This window comes from Myxocyprinus asiaticus, chromosome 28 (assembly GCF_019703515.2).
Source record: "Myxocyprinus asiaticus isolate MX2 ecotype Aquarium Trade chromosome 28, UBuf_Myxa_2, whole genome shotgun sequence".
In the NCBI taxonomy this organism is placed as follows: domain Eukaryota; kingdom Metazoa; phylum Chordata; class Actinopteri; order Cypriniformes; family Catostomidae; genus Myxocyprinus; species Myxocyprinus asiaticus.
The window spans coordinates 38,245,605-38,266,767 of record NC_059371.1 but is presented as its reverse complement, the minus strand read 5'-3'; the positions used below and the strand labels follow the sequence as shown (position 1 = coordinate 38,266,767).

Here is a 21,163-nt window from a genome sequence, read left to right as displayed (position 1 = left end):
GCTTTGGGTCAACTGGGAAAAGAGCAAGCTCTCCCCGGTTCAGAGCATCTCTTTTCTCGGCTTGGAGTTGGACTCGGTTTCGATGATGGCATGCCTCACAAACGAGCATGCACAGTCGGTGCTGAACTGTCTGACGGTGTTCAGACAGAAGACAGCGGTTCCACTGAAACATTTTCAGAGGCTCCTGGGGCATATGGCATCCTCTGCAGTTGCCACACCACTCGGGTTGATGCATATGGGACCGCTTCAGCACTGGCTTCAGACTCGAGTCCCAAGATGGGCATGGCGCCACGGGACACATCGCATGGTCGTCACGCCGATCTGTCGCCACCTCTTCAGCCCTTGGAACGACCTAGCATTTCTATGGGCAGGGGTTCCCCTAGAGCAGGTCTCCAGGCGCATCGTGGTTATGACAGATGCATCCAAGATGGGTTGGGGCACCGTATGCAACGGGCACACAGCCGCCGGCTCCTGGAATGGCCCGTGGCTGCGTTGGCACATCAACTGCCTCGAGTTGTTGGCAGTACTACTCGCCCTGTGGAGGTTCCGGCCGATAATCCAGGGCAAGCACGTGTTGGTCCAGACGGACAACATGGCGACGGTAGAGGTCTACACTCCCATTGCATGTTACAACACGCCCGCCGTCTCCTCCTCTGGAGTCAGCAGTGCCTCAAGTCTCTACGAGCCACTCACATCCCGGGCGACCTCAACACCGCAGTGGATGCGCTGTCACGACAGGTTACGTTCAGGGGAGAGTGGAGACTCCACCCCACAGGCAGTCCAGCTGATCTGGAGTCAATTCGGTCGGGCACAGGTAGGCCTGTTTGCTTCCCAGGAATCCACCCACTGCCCACTTTGGTACGCCTTGACTGAGGCACCCCTCGGTATAGATGCGCTGGCACACAGCTGGCCCCCTGGACTACGCAAATACGTGTTTCCCCCAGTGAGCCTTCTTGCACAGACCCTGTGCAAGGTCAGGGAGGACGAGGAGCAGGTCATCCTAGTAGCACCCTACTGGCCCACCCAGATGTGGTTCTCGGACCACACACTCCTTGCGACAGCCCCCCCCCCCGGCGAATTCCTCTGAGGAAGGACCTTCTTTCTCAGGGATGGGGCACCATCTGGCACCTGCGACCAGACCTCTGGAATCTCCATGTCTGGCCCTTGGATGGGATGCGGAAGACCTAAGTGGCCTACCACCAAGACGTTTTTTTTACCAGGAATTCCACTATCAAACATGCTATTTAAAATGTTATATATATATATATATATATATATGTATGTATAAAAAAGTTGAAATCACACAGACGGATGGCTTCAACAGAAGCATATACCATCGATGAACAACCTCAGAGTTCAAGGTAGGTCTGTCTTGAAATGTTAATAAGTTATCATTGAAAATCAATTAGTCTATGGAAAAATTGATTTGGATATTTACTTCCGGAACCAGGCTGTTGCGCTCTATTGTTCGAGTGCGATTGTAGACCAACTGATACAGCATTGCACTTGCGATGCAAAGGAGAGCACACGGGTTGTCACGTGAGCTAATAGTGACATAGAAGCACCACAAAATGACGTGGTTGATTCAGCAATTATGTTTTTCATGTCACATTTGCTTTTGTTTTTTTAACACGATTGGTTGGGTTTAAGGTTTAGGTAAGGGAGGTTTTGTTGATTTTAAAATTTGACAGAGCATTAACCTTAAAAATATTTCCTCTTACAGTTGTGCCCATAAGTTTACAGAGCTTGCAGAATCTGTAGGAAGTTTAGCATTCATAAAAATAAACAATACTTAACGGTACTTGACTGCCTTTAACTGTTAAAGTCTCTGGTATTTTGGTTGTTCAGCTGGGAGAAGTTGGAGCTTTTACAATTCAAATACAAATACAATTCAGAGTTTTTCAACTTGTAAGTATGAGTTTGAAGAATGCACAATCAGTTTTTACTAGCCGGAAACACGTAATTAGGGTAATTCCAACATGGTGTAAGCACACTAGAGTATTCAATGTTCCAGAATTAGCTGTGAACAGTATCTAGAATGACATTTTAGAGTGCAGCGTGATGGTTTGTTCCAGAAAGCTTGCAAAGAAAGAGGACAGTTAAATCAGTTAAATCTTGTTCACTCAAATAAAGCCTCTCACCATATTTTGCAGCTCTCCACATGTAGACTTGTTTTATTTATTTTAACGGACCAGCGGTGGAAGCACAACCCCAAATCGGGCACTTTTTATTCCCTTTAGATGGCTTTCCCATCATTTCTCCCAACTCTAGTGTGAATTTCACCCTATTTCCAATCATTCAACTCCATTTTTCTTAAACCCAGTGTCTCAGGAGTGATTAGAATAACACTTGTAATGATAAAAAGGGGAGGAATTCGTCAGGGTGTTATGGGGCGACCTCAGAGGGTGGGCTACACCTCAGCGTGGAAAATGGCTCATTGTCTCAGCACTTGAAGATTTTACTGCTCTTTTGAGAGTCTTCGGGCCTGGTTCATGGTTCTGACCCAACCATGATGAATGGTTCTGCAGTATGGAGGAGAGACATTCTCCTGAGGTATATGAAGGGGTCTTAGACGCTCAGTAAGTGAAATGAGTCTCTCCCTCTGGACTGCTTTGGAACCTGCAAGACCTACAATGCATTTTTTGAGGCCTACATAAAGTAAGCCCAAATTTTATACACCTTTTCCTAAACCACCTCCTCTGTTTTCTCTCCCCTCATATGCTGTAGCTGATGCTTTGCTCAGTAGAGTTCATTGCATTGAGCAATGTTGACATGAGTCATTTGAAAGGGACTTTTTTTATCGAATTCTGACAATTTTTTGTAGAATCCTTCATCAGCTCTTTCCATACAACAATGTTCATAGTGACCATGTCTGGTCAAGCTACAAAAAGTACAAAAAAAAAAAAAAAAGCATCAAAGTGGTTAAAGTAGTCCATACAACCCCTGCACTATATTGTAAGTCTTCTGTAGCCCCAAAAGAGACAAAAATTTGCAAATAGATGCAAGCTTTTGTGACACGGGAAGTTTATTAATAAAAATAAAAATAAACATTTTTGTCTGTTCCTCACACAAAGGAACCGTATGACTGTAGAAGAATATTGGAATATAGCGCACAAGTCATATGGACTACTTTTATGGTGCTTTATAGTGGGTTTTTATTTTTTTATATATTTTTTTTTTTTTGGTGCTTGACAGACCACCACGAGCTGTCTTTGTATGGAGCTGTGAAGAAAAGAGATGTGTGAAGATTTGCTCAAACATTATACTGTTGTGTTCCACAAAATAAAATACAAAATAACAGCACTTGGATGATCAGAAGGTAAGTAAATGATGACAGAAATTTTTTGGGGAAGAAATATTCCTTTAAGAAACTCCTTTCATGGAGTCACCTGAACTTAGTGGATGTTTCTCTTTTAAATTTATTTTGAAGAAAAAAAGCAACGCAAAGCCTGAACCGTTTATTCTGAAAGCTCAAAGTTTGTCAAGACATCTCAGCAGGGCAATGACATTCTGAGACTTTGTGAAACATGATCATTCAAAGCTGTGGCAAAGAAAATGAAGGATATTGAGAAAAAGAGAATAAATTAAAGAAATTGGAAAGTTCCTGAGACATCAGTTCCCAAGAGCAGGAGAGTAAAAAAATGGTCAGATTTTTGTTTTTTTGGCAGTAGAAATGGAAAACAAAAGCTTCTAATTAATCATGCAGGCAGATGTGAAGGGTTGAGAATTACTAATTGAAACCAAAACGTAGAGCCCTTTTGCCTTTCTGTCCACATTTGTCAGTGGTTTTCAGGGGGGAAAGGTTCCCTGTAAAGTGTGCTCAGAGGGGCTGCTAAAAACTGCCCTCGGGTGTACATGTTTGTCCATGGTGACTGGAAATGTGTGTAATGTATTTAAGCAGTTTGAATTGCTAGTCTCAGCACTGTTTGATGCCCATGTGTTAGACTGCATAATATTGACGAATTTTGGTTGATTGAACAGCTTACTACATACCTACCAACACTCCCAATTTTATCGGGTTCCTCCCATTTTTCCACCCCTCCTCCTGCTATACTCCCGATTTAAAATTTCACCCGATAAACTCACGATTTTCCGCATCCACACTTTTCTCATGAGGATGTATTAGACATCCAGGTAGGGTTGTCACCCGTCCTGTAAAATACGGGATCGTCCTGTATTTAAATATGAAATGATACGTCCCGTATCGAATCAATACGGGATGTGAATTGTCCCGTAAACTGGTCAGATGGAGTCATGGTGAAATCGTTCCAGATTGTTAATTTAACATTGATATAAGCTGGAAACTTTTCGTACGGTGCGTAAGGAGTGGTCTGAAAAGTCCACACATTGTACTGAAACGTGCTAATACTGTAGACGATATGGTAAGGGACCATCTGAAAAGTCCACAAATTGTGCTAAAACTGTGAATTTTTTTATTGAAAAACAAAAACTGATAAATGTTCAATAAGATGTACAAAATTACACAGATCCAGCAATGTATGAATACTATCACTGAGTCATAAAGACAAAAAGGTGAAGAAAAAAAAACAAAAAAAACAAACAAACATATAAATCTTTATTGTAGTATTACTGACCGGTGCTCCCGCTCCCTATATGCATACTACGCAGTCTGCATAGTGCACCTACTCCCTTTTTTTACAATCCGATGTTGGCAGGTATGCCATACTACTCTTGTAACAATCTAACATGATCACATGGGAAATCGAAATGTTGCTTCAGAAAGTTCATGTTCAACAACACTTCCAGCTTCGGCCACTGGGGGCAGTGATTCAAAACTTTCGACCTACTGTTGCCAAATTCACAGTGTGATAAGTCTGTACTATCTGCAATATATCGTATACAGTATGTACTGTGCACAGTATGCACATTTTCTGTGTACATAGAAAACCTGCATGACCAACTACATTTGCCAAAATGTGCAGTCTTGGACAAAGCTTACTGTGTGGCATACTGGATCCCACAATACAATGCGCATGACTTGACTATCCATTTCCATGTGACGAATGAACCAGAAGTAATACCCAATATCCAACAGTTGTAAGAACCATTTTTATTTCTGTTGATGGTATATATTACCCTTTTGTCTTCCATTGGTATTATAAACAAACCTTACAAATAGGCGCAAAATCAATGTTAATGTTGACGTTTGTTTAGTGGAACAGTTCATCGTAAAGCAATATACTTGGTTTAATTTGAGCTAAGCTCAATCGACAGCATTTGTGGCAAATTATTGATTAACACAAAAACTATGTTTGACTTGCCCCTCCTTTTCTTTAAAAAAATCCAACATCTATTTTACAGTGAGCCACTTACAATGGAAGTGAATGGCGACAATCCGTAAAATTTAAAATACTCACTGTTTCAAAAGTATGACCACAATATGTAAGCAATATACTGTATGTTTTAACATGATTTTACAATGATAAAATCGCTTACTAACCTTAACTTAGTAAAGTTATCCATAATATCCATTTTTACAACTTCATTGCCATGATGACGTAACACAGTAGACCCTAAAACGACTGAAAAAAAGATGATTTAAACAACTTAACAGCTTTAAAGTGCTTTTATAAAATTATAAGCTTCACATTTCTGCCTTTAATCCCTATAAAAATGTGTCTCCATTTACTTATTATAAGTGCCTCACTGTGACACAGAGTTTTGCTTTTTTTTTTTTACAAAGAGGGAAGAGTCTAAATAAATTATTGCGGTAATCAACATTATGCCACAAATGCTGTCAACTGAGCTTAACTTGTATTGAACCCCGAGTATTCCTTTAAGGATTCTTTCTCAAGGTTTGACTTCATATATAACCGACCCTGTGAGATACAGTAAGTGTTAAAGCTTTAGTCTTATATAGCATTACATATAAAAGTTCTAACTCTTTCTCTCTGCTGTTTTCTCATGGTGTTGAGGGTCTGTTGACACAGATGCTTCATGGGGTCTGCAGTCAGTGGGGTGCTTCATTCTCCTCTTACTGTTCAAACACTGCTGAACATCAGTCTGATCTGGGGTCAGGCAAAGAAAAGCAGGACTCATCGCTCAAACGGGTACAGCCCGTTCCTTTAGTTCTGAACCGCCTGGTGGTTTTCTCACCAAGCAGAAGCAGAACCACACAACCAAACGCTCTTAAAGAGATAGTTCACCCAAAAATGAAAATGCTATCATCATTTACTCATGTAAAGGTTGTTCCAAACCCATATGACTTTCTTTTGTCCATGGAACACAAATGTAAATAGTAGACACTATGCTAGTCTCAGCCACCATTCCCTATTATTGCAATGTCTTTCTTTTAAAACCTCTCTCTCTGTCTTTTTATTTTTGGTTTCATTTTCCTCACTTCTTTCTTTAGAAACTGATGTCCTAAATGCATATTAATATTTGCTAACATTAGTGTCATCAGTGTATAAGTAGATAAAATAAATTATAATTCCTGTTCCTCCTCTTCTGTCCTGCAGTACGTTTTAATGGAACTAAAGATGTGCCCACATGCATGGATAAAAACCATGGCTGTGCCCACATTTGCAGAGAGACGCCCAAAGGAAGCATTGCCTGCGAGTGCAGACCTGGATTCCAGCTCACCAAAAACAACAGAGACTGTAAATGTGAGTACAATCTCTATTAATCAGGAGCAGAGACTAAATACATACATAAATAAACACACACACACACACACCATGGGGCTAATGGCATTTGCTGGTGTTTGGATAAGAATGGAGTTATTCTGACATAGTTTTTATACTAACATGGGAAAAGGGCAAGAAAGAAGCAATTAAGGAAGAAAGTGCAAAAAGAAGATGGATGGATAGATGGATAGATTTACATAAAGGAAAGAAAGAGAGAGAGAGAGAGAGAGAGAGAGAGAGATTGATGGATGGATGGATGGATATACAGAAAAGGAAAGATGGATGGATGGATGGATGGATGGATATACAGAAAAGGAAAGATGGATGGATGAATGATGGATTTACAAAAAAGGAAAGAGAGGAAGAAAGAGAGAGAGAGAGAGAGAGAGAGAGAGAGAGAGAGAGAGAGAGAGAGATGGATGATAGATGGATGGATATACAGAAAAGGAAAGATGGATGGATGGATGGATGGATTTACATAAAAGGAAAGATAGAAAGAGAGAGAGAGAGAGAGATGGATGGATATACAGGTACAGAAAAGGAAAGATGGAGGGATGGATGGATGATGGATATACAAAAAGAATAGATAGATAGATAGATAGATAGATGGATATACAAAAAGGATAGATATATAGATGGATGGATATACATAAAAGGATAGATAGATAGATAGATAGATAGATAGATAGATAGATATACTAGTGGTACAGAAATGACATGCATCACCTTGAAAGTGCAAGTTTGATGGATCAACATGTTCTGTTGTTCCTGTTTAGTGACCTGTAACTATGGTAACGGAGGCTGTCAGCACATCTGTGAGGAGATGGACCAAGGGCCCAGATGTTCATGTCACATGAAGTTTGCTCTTCACACTGATGGGAAGACCTGTGTAGGTGAGTTAGCAATCTCAGTACTCCGTACTACAGAGTGATTTCTTGAAAGACAAGAGAGATTGAAGACTTCAACCAAAACAGACAAATTGATTTAGAGGCAGAGCCCAAAAATGAAAATCATTTACTCAGACTCATGTTATTCCAAACTCATATGCTGTTATTTTTTCTGTGGAACACAAGCAGTCACAACACTTGTGAGAATTTTGATATCAATTACGTTGAAGCGCCATTTTTAAATCTTGACGTTGACTAGAGCTTCAGCAGAGGTGAAGATTATCAGAAAAAAAACTATGTACATTTTGCTCTGCTCCTCACGCACAGCTATTGTGTGGCTTCAGAAGACTTGGAATATATTGCACTTCCTTTTCGATGCTTTCATGGTGTTTTTTGTTGTTGTTTTTTTTAGCTTTACAGCCCCTGGTAACTATGAATACTCATCGTTTTGTGAAATGTGCAGATCTTCAAAATGTATTTTCTGTTCCACAGAAAAAAAAGATAATAACAAAATAGGGGTTAGAATGATATGAGGGTAAGTAAATGAAAACAGAATATTCATTTTTGAATATTAATGAAATCAAGCCAAACTCTGGACAGAACATTAAATTCAGTCAAACCAAATTCAGGGTTCTACTCCACATGAGCATACATAAAAATAAAAATAAAGTGTTCTGTACATCTGAAGTATTTTACAGTGAGTCCATTGTCCTTTAGTTGTGCTTCATTTACATACATATGTTAGAGTTTCCATTAGACTAGTCATGGATGAGAATTTACAGCAGTCAGGGGAGTGGTAAAACTGAAAGTTTGGGCCTAAAGACGCTGACTACCACCCCTGGAGTCACGAGTTCGAATCCAGGGCATGCTGAGTGACTCTAGCCAGGTCTCCTAAGCGACCAAATTGGCCCGGTTGCTAGGGAGGGTAGAGTCACATGGGGTAACCGCCTTGTGGTCGCTATTATGTGGTTCACTCTCGGTGAGGCTTGTGGTGAGTTGTGTGTGGATGCCGTGGACAATAGCTTGAAGCCTCCACACGCGCTATGTCTCCATGGTAACTCGCTCAACAAGCCACGTGATAAGATGCGCAGATAAGATGGTCTCCGACACAGAGGCAACTGAGATTCATCCTCTGCCACCTTGATTGAGGCGAGTGACTACACACATTGGGAATTGGCCATTCCAAACTGGGGAGAAAAAACAAAACAAAACTAAACGTTGAGCACAGGAGTCACTTACACGTAAAGAACAAACTTGATGTATTTGACTATACATCAAACTTTGGATATTAAGCTCATTGAATATGGAGAGTTACGTGCTTTCCTGCTGTAGTCATTAGTGCCGTGTTTTTTTTTTCCTGTTCTCTTCATTCTATTGATCTGTGCTTGCTTAATTCACTGAACAAATTTCCTGTTTTACGCATTTCAACTTTTCTGACACATTTCCGCACTGACAATTAAAATAATTGTACCTTTTTGAGAGTTACAGATCTTAATTTGTTAAAGAGCACTGGTTGTTTATGTTTCCATAAGGACTGATTAATACTTGTGTGCTTGTCTTAGCCAATCACAGCTTTTTTTGTTTGTTTTTTGCAATAATTTAGCCAATCACAGTAGGGTCATTCTTTTCCAACTCAACTAGAGGCCCCTGGCTCCAAATTTTGTTTTGGTATTTTTTTGAAAGCCAAAATATTAAATGCCATGGATCATTATTTATTTACGGAGTAATCCATTATTTTGTAGAGAGGGGACAAAATGACAGTTGTCTGATGATTTTTGAGCAAAGCTAAACACCCTTAGGAAGGCTATACACAGTAATAAGTAGGTCTGTTATTAAAATTCAGTTTACTTCAGCACCCCTTGTTGCATTATACGCCAATGGCGTTGAGTCCAGTTTTTGACATTATTGGTTTTATCTGAATAAAGGTACATATCTCTAGGTTTAACATTATTTGTACATTAGATATTGTTGGACAAGATGAACTCACTCAAAACAGGTAAAATTTAACAATTTACACGTGGAGTCGCATTGAGAGCCTCATATGTATGGGATTTAACCATCTAGGGCCTTAAATATGGAGATCCAAACAGAATCATTTGTTCTAAATCAGAATCTAAAAGAATATTAAGATATCTTTATTACTTATGGATTTCCACCCCCATTTTTGTACTTACACCATTGGCATGAATTGCAACAAGGGGTTAAAATGATGCTGCCTTTCTAATGTTATTTTGACCCCTTCCTACAAAATAAATACATAAAAAATGGATTGCACAGTAATTGTTGATCCATTGTCATGTTTTATGAGGGAGGACCCAAGATGCAAGAAAGCAATAAAAAGGTTTTAATGAATAACAAAACAAATACAATCAAAAACTCTCACAAGGGAGAAAAAAAAACTACAAGTCAAAATAGAATAGAAAACAAACCAGCTGAGATAAACAGGAACAAAACAGGAACAAAACAGGAACAAAACAGGAACAAAACAGGAACAACACGACTCAACTGGAAACAAACACGACGATCTGGTAGGGAAGATAAGACAAAGGATAGAATAAATAGAGGAAGGGGTGATAGGATACAGGTGCTGCCAATAATCACGATAATCAGTGCTGCCATGGCAAACACCTGTTAGAAACACGAGGGAGAGAGTGAAACAACAGCACATGGGACAACCTGAGAGATGGGTGGAGGAAACTGTTACAATCCTGCCAACACAAGAATAAAACAAGACCAAAGAGGCAGGATCATACAATCCATGGCATTTAATAATTTGGCTTTCATCATCATTTGTGTTTATATTTTTTTAGAAAAAGTGTTAACAAAATAAAACGAAAATTCAGCTGAGAAGATTTCAGAAATTTTGTTTATTTAGCATGGAGTAACCTATAGTAGTCCTTCATGTTGCTGAGCCAATTACCTCATGAATGACTACCAATAACTTACCAAAACTTAAAGCTACAGTATTTGCACAAATTTAGATTTTATTTTATTTTTTTGTGTGCACAAATTTGCATGACAGCAAATGAAAACAAAACATTGCATTATTTTAAAAGGAAACATTGCAATATTTTCTCTATTAAATCATTCACCCAGAGTCAAACTTTGGCAAACAATTCATAGAAGTATTCAGAATTTTTCAGAGAAAGACATAATTTGGCATCGGGCTCCATGTAAGGGTTAAATCATCCAAAGACTGTCAAGAAATATCTTAAATACAAGAAATTAAAGTTTTTTTTTTTTTCACATTACAGTAATAGGTAAAGATTAAAAGATTTGTACGGATTTTAAGATTAAAAGATTTGTAAGAGTTAAGAAACTTGTTAATAAGAACTTCTTATTAACAAGTTTCTTAACTCTTACAAATCTTTTAATCTTTAAATCTTTACACATTACTGTAATGCGAAAAAACTGTTTAATTTCTTGTATTATCCTTTTGATTTCATGTAGAGACTGATTCTCATAAGGAAAAGACACTTTTATCTACATTCATGGAAGCTGAACATGGATGTTGTGTTCGCCATAGTAGCTGGAAAAATCATGAAACAACCAGACCCGCAGACTTCAGGTTGGTGTTATGATTCCTGACGTTAGTAACTCTTTGCACTGACTTCCAAATAGAAACAAGCATTCCCTCTTGAGCGTAGACCTTTCAAGCATGGTTTCAGCAGCCAAAAGATCACGCTGTCTTGCTAAAACTGTTGCTTGACTAACCAAAATGTTGGTTAGTCTTGCCTTTCTCTCTCTCTCTCTCTCTGACTGGTTCCAGCACTTATGTCAAGGTCTCACTCAAAACGCCCTGTTATTATGCCTCAGTTCCACCCCAAACCTGCCAGCAACTCCGCAAATGAGACGTCTGGCTTGTCTGACAGCCCCCAAAGACATAACTGAATCTACCGCTGTGTAAAAGAGCAGGCCAGAGGGGTTGTGGTGAATCTGTGAGGGTCGCACATTTCCTCCCTCAGGAATCTAGATAGAGCGAGGCAGCTGTTTGCCGGAGGCAAGGTTGCGGTCGGAACCGCCATTGGCTGGGTCGAACTCTCGCAAGCTCTAATAGGCCAGAAAGCCACAATAAAACAAGCTGGAGTTATTAATGAGCCACTGTTTAGCAAAGAGCTGCAGCCAGAGTAATTGATGTGGCGTACCCACAATCCTCTGAAGAGATGGTAACTGTTCGCATGATAAGAGAAGGTGAAAAGTGAAGGTAAAGGTCCCATTCTCAAGACAAGCGTTTTTCAATTTTTCAAGTCTTTCTAAAGTCTTGCCATCTTGCAGTTGTGTTAGCTCACTTTGTTTACAGCAGTGATTCTCAACTGGTGGCTTCAGGACCCAAATTTTACACTACATTTGACATCAAGTGGTGATCCAACACTGAACCAAAATTTATTGCACAAAACATATTGTAAAAAAGTAAGGGCTGCACAATTTATTTAAAATTTAATTGAGATTACAATTACAATTGCTGCTGCAATCAGCTAATTGTAAAAAGTGTTAATTATCGAATTGCCTTTAGCTATACTCCACTCATGTCTGAACTAAATTGAGAGTAGTGCAGTCTTAATAAATACTGAAGGTATAATCAAATTAGCTAAATAATTAATAAACAAACACACAAGGGTATGTGCAGATATTTGTGAATGATGCGTGTCCCAATTCGGAGGAAATCAGCAGTTTTACGTGGAATTCTGTGCACGCAGATTCCATATGGCTATCAGTAACCACTAAAGAGTATGTTTAGTGGAGTCTGGTGCATGTTTATTGACTCATATCAGTTTCCTTGTTTTGGATGTGTGGCCTAAATAAAGAATATAGAATGCAGTTGCCCTAAACAAATAAGTATTTCAATGTAAAGTCTTTTAATCTAATTTAATTATAGAAATGATATCAAAGGAAATAATCGGCAGTTGTGATTTTTGTCATTATCATGTAGGCCTGACAAAAGTCAACAAGAATTTCTTTCAAATCAAACACTGAAATTACTATTAATATTTATAATATTAGAACTACTATCACTATGAATTGAACAGGCCCAACAATATGCGGAACTTGACATAGGCTGAATGGGAAAGATTGACAATTTTGTAAATGCATAAATAATAGCAACATGGACCAAACACAATTCAGTAATAGTATTCAGACTGATCACACCTTGAAATCATAAACTGAATTTTCTTCAGCTAAAATCAGTCTGTGCTTATCGAAATTCGAAATACTGCCCCCAATGGCCAAAGCGATAAGTGTTGATGGACGTATTAGCACATGTGACTCCATTCTCCAGGTGTAATGTCCATGGAGGGGCACCTGAAGTTAGTTGTGAAGCGAGTTGTTTTCTGCTGTACAGAATGTAATACAGTGAAGAGGAATCATTTCAAACCTAAACCTAACCATCAGTGGATTAAAAATGTAATGTTAGAGGGAAAAATGCGACCTCTGAATCACACTTGTCACTGATTATGCGAACCCAAGTACTTCCTGGTTTCTACGCTGGATTTGGAACCCGGGTCTCACACACTGCTAACGCAGCGCACTTCTGGTCACACCACAAGGGAAGGTAAACATGCTTCAGCCATTGCAAAAATGTCTGATGGAGATGGCGCTTATCAGTGAGTCGGCATAATGTGTCCGATCCTAAGGTACTGGAACTCTCAAAAACAACATGCCGACTTCATGTGTGATCATCTTTCAGTATTAGCCATGCTATCAAGTGACAAATAAATTTGCGCCAAATTCCATAGTGTTTAATTGGAAGCACAGCTTGTAACATCAACAAAAAAAATAAAAAATAAATAAAGATACTGAAAGCATTTTCTCCTCCATTTTTAAAGTCAGTAAGTCTAATCATTTTGCTATCCTAACCATGCACAATTATATATTTAGTTGGATTTTATTATTTGCATATAGCAATGTTTTTCCCTGCTATCCTATCAGAACAGACCTTCAACCCTATTATTGGGTCGTGACTTACCAGTTGGGAACTACTGATTTTCCGCATCTAGAATGAAAAAGTTCAGAGAACCAGACAACACATGTGAAAGATATTTTCAGCTGCCATTGCAGTGATTTGGTCAATGTCTGTAACAAGTCCAACATCTGAGTTGGCTCGCTGATTGAATTTGCCCACATGGCTTCACAGAACTAGCTTGCCTTTGCATCAATGAATCAGATCACCTGGATTTTTGTTAGTCAGACCTCATTAATATGATTTGCATCCCTATAGACAGGTGTTAATAATTTAGTTTAGAATAACTTCTAAGGGGGTTCATGCTGTTTGACTGATTGTATGGCGCAGGAAGTGGTTTGAGATGTATACAAGACACGACTCTACCAAGTGTAGATGCATCTGGTTGTTCAGGCCACATACGTAAACGTTACTTCTCTCAAACTGCATTATGTCAGTGTACGAATGTTAGGGAGCATAGCAATCCAATCGATCAATACACATGAAGTGACTGAACACAACATCCTTTGGCCTAAAGCCATGCACAATGATTCTTGGACTTTAATCTTGAAATGGCAATTTCACCACACTGGTAGGGTAAAATCAATCGTTCAGATCTCGCTGGGTGGCTTTCCGTGTTTCTCTAGCCCCTTCATCAATTCTCTTTTCTTTCTTCATCCTCATTGACTGCTTTTCTTCAGCAGTGATGGATTTCAGCCGCTCTGTTTACTTTTGCACTTTATTCTGCTTTCATCTTTCACAATCTGTCGCGACAGTTTAGCTTTGAAAAGTTTAGCAAACGGGTTGGAACGGACGAGTTTGAAAACTTATTGTGAGCAGATGGGTACTTGATTACTGCCAATAAATACTTACATGGATAGACGAGGAGGTCTGTTATACCTGGTAAATGCCATGGAACAGATCACTCTGGAGCCACAAAAGTCATGACAACACTGAATTGCTAATGGAACAACTAGAATGTGCACAGTTCCAAGCCCTTAACTAGCGACTATCTTGAGAACTCAATTGGAACATTCACAGATCATGCTGGATAACATGGATCACCAGGTTTTGCAAATATATGCATGCTATAATTAAAGCAAAAGAGGGACATAATTAATACTTATAAATTGTAAAATTCATGATCATTTTTCAGTTCAAATTATCACTTGTTATGCTGCTAATAATAATAATTTAAAAAAAAGCTAAATTGAAGCATTTTCTATTGTGGTTTCAGGCATGGAACCTGCTCTATACACAAACAGAATGTGAAAACACTAACCACCAAAACCCAACAGCTAAATGTTTTTCCACATGGGTCCAGACAAATGATTAGTCGACTTCATGTGACCCTAGAATCAAACAGCATACTGAAGCCCTCTGCTTAAAACAGCTGCCAGTGGATTCACATGAACATTTCCACAGAAGTAAGACACTTAGAGTTGTGGAGAGTTGTGGAGATTCTTAGCCTGTGAGCGATGCTAATCTGAAACAGATACAACCATCTGGCTGGTACACACAATCTTCAGTCATCAGATTGTTTGAAACGTTTGTTTGATAAGCAGTTCAGTGTTGTACATTTGGTTGACCGTAGAACAGGCATTGATAGCAGAGCTCATCAGTTGGTAGTCCTAAAATCCAGAAGAGAATTAGCATTTTTCAGCCATCAGTTCCCTCTGGATTTTCTTTCTTTTTTTTTTCTTTTTTAACAATAATGTTTGCGATTTATACAGAAACTTTAGGTTAACTTGAATTAAAAATTCAAATTTGAGGTATGTGTGTAATTTATGTTGTTGAACAAAAAGTCTTTACAAGTAATGTTTACCACAGTCAAAGATTTAGTTTTATTGGAAGTAAATAACTAAAACGCCATTCAAAACTCCATTAGAAATGGAGTGAATTTGAATTAGCTATCCGGGTTGACCTACAAATTGCCGTCATCCGTGAACTGTGTTATTTGTAGTTACATTGCCTGTAGACTTTACTGGGAAGTTACTACGCAGGTAAGTGAATGAATGTCTGAGATGAACTGCTGCAGGAAGCATTGCTGTGGAATGTGTTGGTGTCCCAAACTGATACATTTTTATCTCTGCATGGTGCCAATTCAGACCTACCTGCTCATTTAGAATGTTTACTCTGAATTGTCTGGCTGTAGTTCAAATTACACCAACCGGTCTGCATATTATGCTATCTGCTCCATGATGATTCACTCTTGAAAGTGAGAGTGTTGTCTTACTGTATGCATGAGAAGACTAACACTCCGCCTTGTTATTCGCTGTACAAAAGTCTACAAAAATGGTTCTAGTGCAGGGCAAAGAAAGACAAATTTAGGCTCATTTTTGTAATCATTTACAAGCATACTGTACTTATTATTACTTCACTTTTGAGAAAGCTGCTTAAACCAGCATTTTGTTGATTAGCTGGGTACCAGACTGGTTGCTCAGTTTGGTCTAGTTTGATGGTTTTAGAGGGGTTTTGGGCACTTGTCAGCAGGTCAGGTTGGAAGACCACCTCAACCACCTGAAAACCAGCTGAAGGCAAAGCCTGGTCAGGATGGGAGACTGGGTAAACTAGCTTCATAACCCTGCCAAAAAGACTGGTTTTAACCAGTCTAAGGTGGTTTGCTGGTCATAACTGGTCTTTTCGACAGGGCTATGAAGAAGGCTATGAGCCAAATTCCTCTCGTGGTTCCATGAAAGGGTCAGTTAGTGTATGAGGGTAACTAAAACACAGATTTAACTGGTCAAAGTGTGTTATAAATTTGCCTGCATGAGTCAATCTTGGAAGACTAAAGCAGTGTTTTTGTAATGTGTGTGTGTGTGTATGTGTGTATGCAGAGGAAAGGAGTGTCCTACAGCAGCCACTGCAGCCACAGCTGTTACCCAATGGTAAATATCTCCATTTCTCTAGCTTGATTCCTATTGGCTACCTCTTTTCCCCAGTGGGCGTGGTTATGCTGCAACTCTTACTAACCCAATTTGCACCATTTTCTTGGGTTGTGGGTCAATTCAGTCAAGTCAAGAGAACACTGATTTACAATTGTTTCCTCTAAAACCAATTCACTTTATGAAACGAATACTTCACCTGAAAATCTTGTCCTAATTTACTCACCTCAGTGTCTGTCAAGTAAAAAAAAAAAAAAGAAGTAGTCCATCTGACTTTTGTGCTATAGTCTTCTACACTTTTGTGTTCAAAAGAAAAATAATGGCATATGTGGAATGAGCGTGAGTGAATAATGGCAGAATTCATAATTTGGGTAACTGTACTTTTAAGACCTGTAGAATTCCCAAGACATGAACTGAATTCCTTTCCTGTATTAAAGTTCTCCTCTTGAATTGTCTGAATTAAAACCTGATCGCAATCTTGCTTTAATCAAAAAGCATGTCGACTGAAGGCTAAAAAAAATCAAGCTACAATGAAATCGTCCTGGTTACTTTCGTAACCTCCGTTCCCTGATGGAGGGAATGAGACGTTGTGTCGATGTAGTGACACAAGGGGTCACTCTTGGGAGCCTGAAACACCTCTGATCTTTGAAAAAAGGCCAATGAAAATTGGCGAGTGGTATTTGCATACCACTCCCCCGAACATACGTGTATAAAAGGAGCTGGTATGCAACCACTCATTCAGGTTTTGTGCTGAGGAGCCAAGACAAGGTCCCGGCCATTTCAGCGGGTAGTCCAGCATTGTGGCAGGAGGGACACAACGTCTCGTTCCCTCCATCAGGGAACAGAGGTTACGAAAGTAACCAGGACGTTCCCTATCTGTCACTCACTCAACGTTGTGTCGATGTAGTGACACTAGGGGTCCCTACACGAAAAGGCACAACTAGCTGAGCTGTGTTATGTGAACTGGCGGTGTGTGACGGGCAGACCGCTGTGTGCCTCGTAGCCAGCGCACCAGGTTGACACGTAACCTCCCCCAATGCTGTTATGAGTGTCGAATGGCCCTTCGGGAATAAGTCGACTGCCCAAAAGATAGAGACAGGCTAGCCCAGTCATGGCCTCTTATCCTCTATTTTTTTTCTCTCCCCAAAAAAAGAGTGAAATTTGTTAACCGACTGGGGCCTCCAGGTCTACGTCGGGGGGGGGGGTGTCACTCCCAAGGGGAAGACACCGCAGAGACCACACCCCGCCCGGGGGGGGGGGGGGGGGGTATTTTGAGTGGAAATACATCACATGGTCTTGCCGAGCCTTGTCAGAAGTATGTCATGTGGAGAAGTCCCATGGTAGGTCCTACCTTACGGGGGAGGAGTTTCTACAAACATGGTGACTGGGGCAGAGGGGCCTCTGCTCAAGGAAGATGCAGTTTACCAACAGGGAAACGAATTAGCGGAAGATATACGTCACATGGGGTTACCTATGGGGAACCAACACATGCGGAGCACCTACCTCAGTGCAGGGCTTAGTTAGCACATGTACTGAGCCGGCAGTGAGTTTCTCCGCAAACTCGTCTGCCACAGGGCTCGGAGGAAGTCATCCAGGGAACACAGTTTGTGAACACTACTGGGAGTCAACAGCGCACGTCTTCAGCTCAGGGGAGGTGAAAGGCGCTATGCGCAAGTGATACACCCGGCCAGCTGTCCTGGACTTACCTGCTTGTGCCTGCCACTACACGGGACAAAACTAGCTCCACCCAGAGATTGTAGAACCTCGCAAAGGTGTTGGGTGTTGCCCAGCCCACTGCTCTGCAAATGTCTGTTAGAGAGGCGCCACTGGTCAAGGCCCAGGAGGCCGCCACACTCCTGGTAGAATGGGCTCATAGCCCTGCCACGGCCTGAGCATGATATGCCATTGCTATGGCGTCAATGACCCAGTGGGTGATCCTCTGCTTAGAGACAGCGCTTCCTTTCCGCTGTCCACCAAAGCAGACAAAGAGCTGCTCAGAGACTCTAAAGCTCTGCGTGTGATCCAAATAGTTGCGTAAAGCGCGCACCGGACACAGCAACATCAGGGCTGGGTCTGCCTCCTCCTGAGGCAGTGCTTGCAGGTTCACCATCTGATCCCTAAATGGGGTCGTGGGAACCTTGGGCACATAACCCGGTTGGGGTCTCAGGATCACGTGAGAGTAGCCCGGACCGAACTCCAGGCATGTTTCGCTGACAGAGAATGCTTGCAGGTCTCCTACCCTCTTGATGGAAGTGAGCGCAGTCAGGAGGGCAGTCTTTAAAGAGAGTGCCTTAAGCTCAGCTGACTGCAGGGGCTCAAAGGGGGCTCCCTGTAGACCCTGAAGAACTACAGAGAGGTCCCATGAGGGAAAGAGGCGTGGTCTGGAGGGATTCAACGACCTGGCACCTCTCAGGAACCTGATGATCAGGTCGTGCTTCCCTAAGGACTTACTGTCCACTGTGTCGTGGTGTGCCGCTATAGCGGCTACATACACCTTCAAGGTGGATGGGGACAGCCGCCCTTCCAACCTCTCCTGCAGGAAGGAAAGCACCAACCCGACTGCGCATCTCTGGGGGTCTTCACGTCAGGAAGAACACCACTTAGTGAACAGACACCACTTCAAGGCATACAGGCGCCTCGTAGAGGGGGCCCTAGCCTGAGTGATCATGTCTACCACCACGGGTGGTAGGCCACTTAAGTCTTCCGTGTCCCGTCCAGGGGCCAGACATGGAGATTCCAGAGGTCTGGTCAAGGGTGCCAGATGGTGCCCCGTCCCTGAGAAAGAAGGTCCTTCCTCAGGGGAATTTGCCGGGGGGGCTGTCCCGAGAAGCGGGGACTTGAGGTGCTGCTGACTCCAGAGGAGGAGACGGTGGGCGTGTTGTGACATACAATGGGAGCGTAAACCGCCTTGACGGTTGATGTATGCCACCGTTGCCATGTTGTCTGTCCAAACTAACACATGCTTGCCCTGGATCAATGGCCGAAACCACTGCAGGGTGAGCAGAATTACCAACAACTCGAGGCAGTAGATGTGCCAACGCAGCCGCGGGCCCGTCCAGGAGCTGGCGGCTGCATGCCCGTTGCATACAGTGCCCTAGCCCGTTTTGGAGGTGTCTGTCGTAACCACGATGCGCCTGGAGACCTGCTTTAGGGGAACACCTGCCCGTAGAAATGTGATGTTGGTCCAAGGGCTGAAGAGGCGGCGACAGACCGGCGTGATGGCCACGCGATATGTCCCGTGGCGCCATGCCCATCTCGGGACTCGAGTCTGGAGCCAGTGCTGAAGCGGTCTCATATGCATCAACCCGAGTGGAGTGGCCACTGCTGAGGATGCAATATGCCCCAGGAGCCTCTGAAAAATTTTCAGTGGAACCGCTGTCTTCTGTCTGAACACCTTCAAACAGGTCAGCACCGACTGTGCTTGCTCGTTCATGAGGCACGCCGTCATCGAGACTGAGTCCAACTCCAAGTTGAGAAAAGAGATGCTCTGAACTGGGAGGAACTTGCTCTTTTCCCAGTTGACCCGAAGCCCTAGTCGGCTGAGGTGCGAGAGCACCAGGTCCCTGTGCGCACACAACACATCCCGCAAGTGAGCTAGGATTAGCCAGTGGTCGAGATAGTTGAGGATGCGAATGTCCACTTCCCTTAACGGGGCAAGGGCTGCCTCTGCGACCTTCGTGAAGATGCGAGGGGACAAGGACAGGCCGAAAGGGAAGACCTTGTACTGATACGCCGGCCCTCGAATGCAAACTGCAGGAAGGGTCTGTGTTGAGGTAGAATTGAGACGTGGAAGTACGCGTCCTTCAGGTCTACCGCCACGAACCAATCTTGATGCCGGACGCTCGCTAGAATGCGTTTTTGTGTCAGCATCTTGAATGGGAGTCTGTGTAAAGCCTGGTTCAGTACTCGCAGGTCCAAGATTGGCCGCAACCCACTGCCTTTCTTCGGTACAATGAAGTAGGGGCTGTAAAACCCCTTCTTCATCTCGGCCGGAGGGACAGGCTCTATCGCATCCTTCCGTAGGAGGGTAGCGATTTCCATGCTCAAGGTAGCGGCGTTCTCGCCCTTCACCGAGGTGAATTGAATGCCACTAAACCTGGGCAGATGCCTGGCGAACTGAATCGCATAGCCGAGTCAGACGGTCCTGACCAGCCATTGCGATGGATTGGAAAGCACAAGCCACGCGTCCAAGCTCCGGGCAAGGGGGACCAAGGGGACAATCTGGTTGGACTTACCGGCAGGTGGGGCCTCGCAGTGGGGCGGAGCCTGAGGTGCCACGTCGTGCTGTGGCCGTGCTGAGTTCAGGGACATCGAAGCACTTACCTGGCTCCTTGTGACCACACCCAGAACAGCCTGGGTCGGGGGAGGAAGAGGCTTGTCCTTGTGACCCGTGGAGACCATCACATCAGGGGTGGATTTGTGCAACAGCTGGGCAAGCAGGGTGGGGAGACCGCCGCTGGAGTGCCGAACCTGCCGAAATGGAATGGTGGTCGTGATGACGGCTGTGCGCACCAGGTATGTGACCCAGGGAACAAGGAAACCGCTCTTTTGCTGAACTCTTGGGTATCGCAGCCACTTGGGCATACGGCAAAATTAAATGAAAAGGTAACAAAAGATTCTCCTCCTGGCCCTCCAAAGGGGATGGAGTGGTCTGCTTACCAGCTCCAGAGCAGCGGGTTTCCTTGTCCCTAGGTTGCCCATCTCAGGGGCGGTCGGCCGTGAGACGGATGGCGTCTGCTTCCTGCGGTGGGCTCTACGCTGGGGGTGGGCTGTGGCGGAGGACGCAGGAGGACGCCCTTGGCGACG

At 42.5% G+C, this 21,163-nt stretch overlaps 1 protein-coding gene across 1 annotated transcript in view; it reads left to right on the top strand.

Moving 5' to 3' along the window:
* The window catches only part of LOC127418748 (signal peptide, CUB and EGF-like domain-containing protein 3), a 144,577-nt gene that overhangs the window by 75,981 nt on the left and 47,433 nt on the right, over positions 1 to 21,163 (top strand). The window contains exons 5-6 of the mRNA XM_051659521.1: positions 6,480 to 6,626; positions 7,424 to 7,540. Of these exons, the coding sequence (XP_051515481.1) occupies positions 6,480 to 6,626; positions 7,424 to 7,540 (264 nt within the window). The remainder of the gene's footprint in view (positions 1 to 6,479; positions 6,627 to 7,423; positions 7,541 to 21,163) is intronic.